Source organism: Geospiza fortis, unplaced genomic scaffold, assembly GCF_000277835.1.
Source record: "Geospiza fortis unplaced genomic scaffold, GeoFor_1.0 scaffold118, whole genome shotgun sequence".
NCBI lineage: Eukaryota > Metazoa > Chordata > Aves > Passeriformes > Thraupidae > Geospiza > Geospiza fortis.
This window is the reverse complement of record NW_005054380.1, coordinates 2477234-2487741: the sequence shown is the minus strand read 5'-3', so window position 1 is coordinate 2487741 and position 10508 is coordinate 2477234. Positions and strand designations below refer to the sequence as shown.

The 10508-nt window shown below is 57.6% G+C and overlaps 1 protein-coding gene across 3 annotated transcripts in view; it reads right to left on the bottom strand.

The window, feature by feature from the left end:
- KIF1A (kinesin family member 1A) overlaps positions 1-10508 on the bottom strand; it is a 33470-nt gene that overhangs the window by 17870 nt on the left and 5092 nt on the right. For all 3 annotated transcript variants that reach the window (XM_031060362.1, XM_005425069.2, XM_031060361.1), the window contains 20 exons: positions 10375-10508; positions 9920-10031; positions 9484-9561; positions 9123-9188; positions 8792-8809; positions 8392-8467; positions 8223-8301; positions 7732-7874; positions 5771-5904; positions 5131-5210; positions 4753-4828; positions 2647-2726; positions 2282-2388; positions 1654-1737; positions 1358-1538; positions 1204-1276; positions 871-964; positions 611-759; positions 286-464; positions 61-198 (listed from right to left, as the gene is read on the bottom strand). The exon at positions 10375-10508 ends at the window's right edge or, in 2 of these variants, runs on beyond it. In XM_031060362.1, the coding sequence (XP_030916222.1) occupies positions 61-198; positions 286-464; positions 611-759; positions 871-964; positions 1204-1276; positions 1358-1538; positions 1654-1737; positions 2282-2388; positions 2647-2726; positions 4753-4828; positions 5131-5210; positions 5771-5904; positions 7732-7874; positions 8223-8301; positions 8392-8467; positions 8792-8809; positions 9123-9188; positions 9484-9561; positions 9920-10031; positions 10375-10508 (2081 nt within the window). The remainder of the gene's footprint in view (positions 1-60; positions 199-285; positions 465-610; positions 760-870; positions 965-1203; positions 1277-1357; positions 1539-1653; positions 1738-2281; positions 2389-2646; positions 2727-4752; positions 4829-5130; positions 5211-5770; positions 5905-7731; positions 7875-8222; positions 8302-8391; positions 8468-8791; positions 8810-9122; positions 9189-9483; positions 9562-9919; positions 10032-10374) is intronic.

Below are 10508 nucleotides of genomic sequence, written 5' to 3'. Positions count from 1 at the left end.
GTCCTCCTGCAGGACCTTCCGTGGGTGCCAGGCAGGCTTGGAAGGAGCCAAAGCGCTCACCTGCCGACCAGCCTGAACCAGGGAAAGCGGTCGTAGAAAGGGTCTCCGCCTGTCACCACATTGTCACAGTCCTCGATGACGCTGGAAGGCACTTCTGCTGCTCGGTCATACATCTCACGCATCAGGTCCAGGCGCTGCCTGCAGGCACAGGGGACACCCATGGTGGTGGTGAGACGCAGGGCTGTGGGCAGCCAAACCCTCCTGGCACAGCCATCTCCCACCCACCTCAGCTTCTCCAGGGTCCAGTAATGCGTTGCCCCGTTTTTCTGGTCCTGCACCTCCACGGCCACGATGGTGCGGGGGAACGGCCGCTTCTCCCGGTCCTTGGCAGCATCCGGAGGCAGCAGGTCGGGAGGGAGAGGCGAGTACAGCGTGTCCGTGAGGAGCACAAACTGGAACTGGACCTGGAGAGGGGCAGAGGGGCTGGTGAGACACCTGGGAGGGCAGGAGGCTTCATGTGCTGCCTCTGGCGAGCTCTCCTCAGCACCTCCTGGCTGCCTCTGCTGTGGGTGCTGCAGGCAGGCAGGAAGGAAGGAGCCCAGGCACCCACCTTCTTTTTCAGCTCCACGCTGATGGCATTGGCTTCCTTGAGGAAGATAGCGTTGCCCCAGAGCAGGTCACGGAGGGAGGTGAACTGGTACCACTTCCACTTCCTAAAGGCCCAGAGGGCGAGCTCGAATTCCCGCTCTGTCCACTGCACTGTGGGGACATGGAGGGACAGTCACCCCACTGCCAGGAGATCGACCCACAGTTCACTCCTCATGCTCCCACAGAAAGCATCAAAACCTCCTGGCTGCTCCTAGCCCTCACCTTCATCCTCAGGCTCTTCCTCCTCCTCATTTGCCTCAGGGTAATACCTAGAATCCATCTGCTTCTGCAATGCCTCCAGTTTGCTCTCATAGTCCTGGGGGAAACAGGAAGAGAGGTGATGCAACCCACTGGTGTGACCTTCCTCCACGCTGCCACATCACACTCCTCTTCCCTGCAGGAACACAGCCTCCTCCCTCCTCTGGATCAGTGCTCGTGGTGACAACTCCAGGAACAACACATTTGCCCTTATTTTTAGAACACAGACCCACCCCACACAAACATCTGCCAGGATTTCAGTCATGCCTGAGAAGGAGCCATGTCCCAGCCACCTACCAGCCTCTGCTGCTCGAGAAGGTAATTTGCCTCTTCCCTCTCCCTCCGGTACTGGTCCTCCAGTTCCTGGAGCCTAGATGGAAATGGGGAAGCAGAGGATGACCGAGCTGGAAGTGAACCCCCAACCCCCCAGCATCTAAGGCCGTGCTCTCACCGCTGCTCCATCTCCTGTTTCATGTCGATGCCCTGCTTCTCCAGCAGCTCTCTCTGGGCAAAGGCCCAGTCCACGGGCTCCGCGGGGGTCTCAGCACACGGGGTCCGCTCGCGCTCCTGCCGAGCCTGCTCGGGGTGGTTGAAGCGGAACACGTGGCTCTTGCCCATGATGATGCGGTTTCCTGCAGCCATGGGCACGGGGAAAGGTGTGGGGTTAACGTGGGACAAGTGCAGAGCCCCCATGGCAGGGAGGAAGGGAGGTTGGAGCAGCTCTGGCCTGCCAGCCCCGGGACCCACCTGAGCGCAGGATGCTGGGCTCTGTCACCTTTTTGCCGTTCACGTAGGTGTCAGCACCTTCACAGGGCTCCAGGGTCACTATCACTGTGGAGACAGAGTGGAAGCAGAAGGATGAATCCTGCACGTGCTGCTCCCCTGCTCCAGCAGTCTCAGGGAGGGGGAGCCACCCCAGCCACATTTGGTACCCACCAGCAGCACCGACCCCGTGGGCAGCTAACAGGACTCAGCCAACCTGATGTTAATCAGAGCAGTTCCAAGGAATAAGGGCAGCTGGAGACTGCATGTGGCAGGAGACCAGAGCTTCCCCAGGCTCATCTCCCACAGCCCCTTCACACCCAGGTGCCTGCCATTTTGGGGGGTGGATTCTGCTCCACATCTTGAGAGGGGGAATCATCTGCAGTCTGCTCAGCCGTCCTGCCCTAATCTCCTCACCTTGCTTCCTTCCCACATGCCTGTGCAAGCTCCCCTCCCAGCCATGAGGGATGTAGCTCTTCTGGAAGCATGGAGCAGCCATGCAGTAAAGCCCAGCTAGTTTGAGGAGGGCAGGACATTCATCTGGGGGCAGGGGCTGAGGAGACGCAGAGGGATGGGTCCCCAGGGCAGTGAAGCCCCTCCAGACAAGCAGTACCTTCACCACCAGATTTGGTGTCACTGCGGAACAGGCAGTGCTCTTCTTTAATGAAGTGCCCGCTGAGAACGATGTCCTGCCTCTTCTCAGCATCTTCCCGGCCAACCCTGCAGGGGAAATCCAGCTCAATCCTCCCTCAAAACAGCCCCTCCTGAGTCTCCCCCCAGCCCCACCCTTGGAGCTGACAGGAGCAACCCTTGGTGCACTGCAGGACCAAAATCTTGGGGATTTGCGCTTTGGGGATGCCCTGGGAACAGTGCCCAGCCTGGGGACAGCTGTCAGCCCCCTGCCCACCTGGGGAAGTCAGGCACTGAGATATGGACAGTGCTCCCACCTCTCCATCCTTGGAGGGACCTGGCCCTCACCTTGTTATCCCATCCTTGATGTAGTAGAGCAGACACTCGGACATGAGTGGATCCTCGTTCAGGTTGACCAAGTGCGGTGTCTGGGAGGGACAAACAAGGAGCCATCCCTGAGTGCCCTGCCTGCCCGGGCACTGAGGGTGCTCTGCAGGAAGGAGGGAGCTCAGCAGCACTGCAGGCTGCCCCTGCACAGCCTCTCCTGCCCTCTGCATCTTCAGGGTGACATGTCCACACTTTTCCAGGGGACTGCACAGAGAGGCTGCCATGAGGATCCCTGCTTCCACAAGCTTCCTTGCTTTCCTCCTCACAGGGCTGAGTCCTAGCTACCCTTCCTCTGGCTACCTTTGAAAATTCATGTTCCAAACTAGGCCCAACACAAAGCCAAAACCTTCCCATGGGGAATCCCTGATATGGCTCAGAGTCTCCAGGGTAGGACCCTTCTCACTTTTGCTGTGAGAATATAATTCCATATTAGAGAATCATGGAATGGTGTGGGTTGGAAGGGACATAAAACCACATCTCATTCCACCCCCCTTTCCATAGGTAGGGACATCTTACAGTAGACCAGGTTGTTCCAAACCCCATCCAACCTGGCCTTGAACAATTCCAGGAAAGGGGCATTCACAGCTTCTCTGGGCAACCTGTGCCAGGGCTTAATCACACTCCCAGGGAAGAATTTCTTCCCAATACCTAATCTAATCCTGCCCTCTGCCAGGTCAAAAAGGAAGTAAAAGTGCCAGTTTTCCTCCACTGATTGTGCACCAGATGATGCATCCAAAAAGAGCAGGTCCCAGAGGTTCATCCAAAAGCAGTGCAGACCTGAAGCCCGACCTGCAGGCTGAGTTTCACTCTCTGGTCTTCTTCCTAACAGGTCCTTCCTGCTCTGGGTCACAAACCACTTTGTTCTGGATAGGAGGAAAATTTCTCCCCCAGCCACAGGCCTCTCTGGCCAGAGCCAGCTTAGCTGCTGGGATTACACCTTCAGGGAACAGGGGCAGCCCCAGGAGCACCAGTGGGAGAAGTTCTGAGTTTATCAGATAGAACAGGCTGTAAGGAACACCTTATCAGCCTGCTGAGACCCAGCATGCAGAGGGAGCCCCTCACCATGGTGCCACAAGCCTTGGCTGGCAGCAGAAACTCACTGCAAACAGGGCAGCAGAGCTGGAACTCAAGGGAAAGGTGGGCTCTTCTCCATGGTGGCTGGCAGAGTTGGCTGCAACATTTAACCTCTGGCCTCACTGGACAGACATACAGCCCTGGGGGCTTGAGACCTCCTTCAGTTGCAGTTTTTGTCCAGATTTGTAAAGCTGGTGGTGACCTTCCACTGAGCTCCTGGAGCTGTAACCACCCCAGCCATGGCACACAGCAGGACAGCAAAGTGCAGTGCCCATAACAAAATGGATTTGCACACTATCAACACTAACTTTCCTCACCAGCCACTGGAGAAGTCAGAAGAGTTTCCACCTGCCAGACAGCTGAAGAGCAAGGAGGCACCAAGACCACCACAGCAATGCCCCACCTCCAAGACCAACCTGCTTTGGGGAATAAACCCCCACGCTTCCTACCCAAAGGTCTGGACTCCTAACAGGCAGCAGCTGGGACAAGAAACAAAGACAACAGTGCACAAGTTCGTCCTAAAATTCACATGGGCCATGTAAGAGAAAGGCTGTGAAGTCTTTATCACCACCTGAGCTGGGGACACACACACTTAAGAGATTTGGCCAAGCCAAATGCTACAAGCAATAAAGAGATGGAATATTTGCCCACCCACATTTCTTAGCAATGACTTGCTGGTTTCAGGGGCAGCAATTTTAAATATCTGAAAGTATGAATTTTTATGAGTTAACATTGAAGTTCAAGAGAGTGATCATCAGCAAATCCCCTCATGAAGGAGGACAGTGTGCCAGCAGTGGGGGTGGACATTTACCCACGTATTTGTATCCATGTTTGTGCCCAGCAGGACCAAGGCTGGGATTTCCCCCATGGGTTTCAGAGCCAAGAAAAGGCCAGTGAAGTATATGGGACTGGCCAGCTGTGACAGAGTGGATCAGAAGGGAGCTGCAGGGGTACAAACCAGTCCTCAAGAAGAAGAGAATGGGATGATCCTACCTTTTTAGGTGAAAATACACCCAAGGTGCCTCCATCCTCCCTCATGGCCACCCCCATTTCGGCCAGCAATGCTTCCCTGAAGGAGCAAGAGAAAGAAGTGACTGTCAAAACTCCATGCACCCCTAGGATGGAAGCCCATGGTTTGTCCCATGGATTGCAATGCAGGGCTTGCCACAGCTCTCCTCACAATCCAGGTGGGTTTTTCAGAGCAGCCCATCTCTGTGCAGGCTGGTGGGTACTGGGGTCCCCAGGGGCAACCCAGGCTCCAGCTGGACATCCAAACTGTTTGGCTGCCCCAGGAACCCAACTGCTCTAACAAAATGCCCTGGGAATGCCACTCTGCCCTGCCATCCTGCCCCAGCCCCCCAGCCCACCCACCTCTCCATCCGTATCGCTTCTGTCCTGCGCAGCTTCTCCTCCCACGTCTCGTTCAGCTCTGCAATGATCTTCTCCGTCTCCTGCCAGGGGGTTAAACAGGGGTTGGTGACACCATCCTGGGGCAGCACTCCTGGCCACTCTGCACAGATCTGCCCAGCATCCTCCAGTGGGACACCAGGCCCAGTTTCAGGCTTGTTTACACAAGCTGCAGCAGCATTTCACCCCCATCTTTCCATCAGCCCCACCTTCAAAGAGTGAGGCACAAAGAGCAGCTTCTCCGTTCCCTCGCTGCCAGCCCACTGCTGCACCATGCAGCACCTGGAGCACTCTGCCCATCCCAAGCCCAAAGGTCCAAGGCAGCCAAGCCCTGCAAGGCAGCACCAGAAGGACCCTACAACACCCAAACCCTCAGGGTGGGCAAGCTCTAGGTCTGTCCAAGGGCACATCTGAGTATTGCTTCCCACGAGGATCATCCTTCATGGGGCTCCAGAAAACACCGAGCACCCTCTGCAAGCTGGAGGGCATGGAGGGGAAAAGGGAAGGGGGAAAGGGGGAAGGGGAAAGGGGAAAGGGGAAAGGGGAAAAAGGGGAAAAAGGGGAAAGGGGAAAGGGGAAAGGGGAAAGGGGAAAGGAATCTTACCTTGAGTCTCTCAATTGCCTCTTCGCTGCCCGGAGCAAACATGATGCGCTCGTGGAGGCTGGCGACCGAGGCAGCGCGGCTGGACAGGGCAGAGAGGGAGGAAGAGGGGCTGATGCCAGCGATGGCGTTGGTCACTGTGGAGAGATTGTCATGGCGCTGACTCAGCTCTGCCCCTCCAGCATCATTATTGTTCTCAAGGTCGGACACATCTACGGGCGCGGAAGGAGGGGTGGGCCGGGGAAAGACACACAGACAGGGTGACAGAGAGAGACAGAGACAAGAAAAGCTGTTGGGAAAAAAAAAGAGTGGCCGGTGCGTCGAGAAAAAAGGCAGGAATTACAGGAAAAGGCACAGGCAGCAGCAGAGCAGCACAGACAGCAACAGGGCAGGGCAGGCACTCTCTTCCCCAGCCCGGGCAGCCCCGCAGGGAACAGGGCTGTTTGGTGAGGCAGACGCTGGAAGCAGCCATCCTGGGCTCCCAGGGACACTTTTTTGTAACCTCAGGTCCTGCATCCATCAGGTTTGGGATCAAATGTCCTCCCCAAGTACGTGCCACTGCCTCTGGCATCCTCTCCATCTCACACAGCCTGTGTGGTTCTCCCTGCCCAGATGCCCCAGATTAGCCAGATCTGGGAGCAGAGGATGAGAAGGGAAGGGGATGAGAGGGGGTGGCCCTCTGCCCTACAAAGGGTCAGGTAGACAGGGCAGGAGAAGCAGCAGGATTCCCTCACAGGGTTTGCTCAAAGGAAGCCCATGGCCTGCTGGAGCAGCACCTTGGCCAGGCAGCCAGAGAATGAAGCCAAGACTACAGGCAGGGGTGCTTCCCAGCTGGCACCCCAAGAGTCAGCTGTGGTGGCTTAGGACCCAGGTGTGGGAGATGCTCCTCCAGCCCTGAGGAGTTACTGGTTCTCAGAGCAGTGTGCAAGAGGCAGGCAGGGCACAGGGCAGCAGGTGCAGGATTAGTCACCCATCTCCATTAGCCCACATCCAGGGAAGCTGAGCCTGGAGGGGACAAGCAGGCCCCTGGCTCCTCAGCAGGTTCACCACAGCCTGACTGCACTGCCTGACGCAGGGTGGGACAGGGCCATAGTGCTTATCCACAGGCCAAAGCCTCCTGGCCACCACCACCCACCAATCCATCCGTAGAGCACCATTGCATCCCACCCGAGGCCGTGCCAGGCTCCAGCCCCAGTGAGACACCAGCAGCAGAGCAGCAGCAGCAGCAGCGACAGGAAACATCACAACAGCATGAAGGAGGAGACCCCGTGTGGCCTGGGCCCTTGGCATGGCCAGGTGGGAGGACATTGGTCCCTTCAGCACTAGCCCAAGCCCAGGTGCTAACCACCACTCTGGCACCATGCCCTGTGCCAGCTCCCTGAGGATGGGCAGCCTGCAGGCACACAGCACCCCAGCAGCAGGGGCTGGCTGCAAGAGCCCTCCCCATGCTGCACGGGTGCCCCTGGGCACAGCCCAGATCTCCAAAAAGCTGTGAAGCAACAGAGAGTACCAGTGATGGGGAATACACACATTTGGATCCTCCCGCAGCAGGGTGGGCTAAGAGAGAAAGAGAGGGCAGGGAGGGGGGTGAGACAGAGAGAACAGAAGAGAGAACAGAACAAGGGGGGGTTGATCTCAGTAGGGTATCAGACAGCACAGGGAGGGGAGCCCATGGGCACGTGCAGTCCCAGTGACGCCTTCCTGGCACCTCTGCTGGGTGCTGGATGCTGAAGATGGTGGGCGGAAGGGAAGAAGGGAAGGTTTGCCGGGCAGAAAGCAGCTCCCCCTGCCACAGGAGGGGCTGGGGGCTGTGCCCATGCGTGCAGGGGCTCACAGGGGCAGCACTGGTGCTGCTGTGGGGCAGGGCAGCAGGGTGCAGGGAGGCTGTGGGGACATCAGCCCTGCAGTCTGGCCCGAACTCAGCCCATCTCTGCCTGGAGCCAGAGGGCACCCGTGGTACCTACTGTCAATGATGTCCCCGAGGCCCTGGGCGTAGAGCAGGTCACGCAGACGAGCCACCTCATCCTTCAGCTCCCTGATGAGCTTGTTGTTGGGGTCCTCATTGATGACAGCATTGCAGCGGATCTGCTTGGCACGGTCAGCGTACCTAGGGAACAGGGGCAGGGTCTTGAGCAACACTGAAAATAGGGGCAGGGTCTTGAACAACACAAGAACAGGGGCATGGTCTTGAGCAACACTGAGAACAGGGGCAGAGTCTTGAACACAAGAACAGAGGCAAAATCCCAGCTGCTGGACAAGCAAGCATCGCAGAGCCCCTCCAACAAGAAGGATCCCAGTGTTGGGACAATCCTTTGGCCTTTTGTCTGGGGCTGCAGGCTCCCTCCACAGTACAACCCCAGGCAGGGACACACAGAGGTGGGGAGAGCATGTGGCAGTGCCTGGGCCTCAGCCTCCCCTGTTCCTGCTCACTGCAGGGAGAACAACCTCTTCCTACCTGAGGGTGCTGAGGGTCTCATCGTAGTTGATGTCAGCAGGACTGAGAGCAGCCACCATGGCAGTTCTGGAGTTGCCTCCTGCCCAGTAAGACAGACCCATGAGGGAGATGCTGGTCCCTGTGCCCCCTGCCACGCCCTTGGCAGAGCCCACCCCCCAGCTGTCCTCACCCAGGTTCTCCCGCAGCAGCCAGGTCAGCACCGAGTCTCGGTAGGGGATGAAATCTGTCTTCTTCTTCTTCTTGTTCTAGGAGAGCAAAGGGAAGGGCTGTCAAGCTGCCTGCTCTCCTCAAAGGGAAGGTGACAGCTGGTCCCCAGACACGGGGACCTGGAGCAGGATGGAAACCTTGGGCATCTTTGCCCAGGTCCACAGGGCCTGCCTGTGAAATGCCCTGAGTTGGGAGGGTTGCTTAAGGCTGGCTACTGAGAGCCCCAGAGGGAGGAGGAGGAATGAGGAGAAGACGGCTCGAGTCCAGGCACAGTTTCACTCCCAAACCACCCTGCAACCCACTCCCACTGTGCTCAAAGCTCAAAACCAACGCCCCTCTCCCCATCCAGCCTGGGCACCCACCTTGTTGGGCCCTGAATCCTGCAAAGGAAATGGAGACACTGTTTAGGGGAGCTGCTTTTTTCCTTGGCACCCACCACACATCCCTGGCCCTCAAATAGAGAGTGCCACAGGTCCCCAGGCAGATGGCATCTCCACCAGCCCAGCTTGTCCCAGCTGCAGGGACAGCCTGGGATGTGTCTGCCCACCCCTTGGAGCTGGGATGCTCCATCCCTCAAAGCTGAGCCCATCCCATGGAGCTGGGATGCTCCATCCCTCAAAGCTGAGCCCAGCCCTGCTGGCCCAAGCCCAATTCCCCCCAGTGCCAATGTTTGTCTGCTCTCCAGCTACCTACCATTTCTGCCAGGGCAGAGATGACTTTCCCCAGAGTGGTCAAGGACTTGTTGATGTTTGCTCCTTCCTGGTTAGAAGAGGAAAATGCTCAGGCCCCATTTCAGAGCCACATTAAAGCCCAGGAGAAAGTGAGGAATATCCAGCATGGTGTGGGCAAAGAGCAGCTGGTCCTGCTGGGTAACCAGCACCCCCAGCTGGGACTGATGGTGAAACTGGCACTGGGCAGCTTTCAAACACAATCCCATCAAGGATTTTGGCAGTGCAGTGTGCAAAGAACCAGGCAAGGGAAGGAGATGTTTTGGGGATGAGGCAGGAGGCCATGGTGTCCCACCAGCAGAAGGGGACCTCAGGTCAGCTCTCACCTTTAGCCTTGTGCCCTTGGCACCTGTGGAATCAGCTCTCTCACTCCCAGCCAGGTCCACCAAGCTGATTTTGCTGACCTGCAGGCAGAGGGGAGGCTGTCAGCCCTGTGGGCACAGCAAACCCAGCACAAAGCCAAAACCCCTTGCAGATGACACTGCTCTGAGGACAGCAATGGCTCTGCAGGGTCATCCTTGTAGGAGTTGCACAGGGAGAGCAGGGCTAATACCCTTGCAGGCAGAGCTGAAGCTGCTAAATACCCTGTGCAGGGGCCAGTCCCTCAAGGGACCACGAGCCTAGAATGTGCCTGGCACTCATCTCCCTCCTGCTCCAACCCTCCACCAGGCTGCACCACCATGCCCCAAGTGCTGATGAAAGCACACCAAGTCCTCCCTGGACCCAGGAGGGCTCCCCTGAGTCCCCCAGCCCTGCCCTTGCCTTCTCAGTGGTGATGTCTGTCTCGGCGTCGTGCCGCTTCTGCGTGAAGATGATGTTGAACACGGCGTGGGAGCGGCTGCTGGTCTCGTTCATGTTGGTGGCAGCCACTGTGCTGCAGGGAGAGCAGGACAGGGAGGTGTGACACCCTGTGAGGGACACTGGAGTGGCTGGTGACAGGGCCAGGACAAGGTACATGGTGGGAAGGCAAGAATAGAGGACAAGAGAGGGCTCTGGGAGAAGATGTGCACGAGTTCAGGCTTTTTCCTGCTGCCTCCAGTGCCCTTGGAAAGCAGGAGGAAAGTGACGGGAAAGTGGGGGTACCCAACACTCAGTGGAGAGGGAACTGCCACTTCCAGAGCAGCTGGACTGGCAAAGTCAGGGAGTGAAGCAGGACCTTCTAGAAGTGACTGCAAGCTTCCCAAACCCTGCCCATCTCCTGCCCTTCTCCAACTCACCGGGCTTTGTTCCCAGAGTCCATAAGGTCCTGGATGTCATTGTAGGAGGTCACAGCCAGCTTGGAAAGGTCCTCAACATATGGACCCATCAGGGGATGCTCCCTCACCCGCAGGTTCCCCTTGTTCTTGGGGTT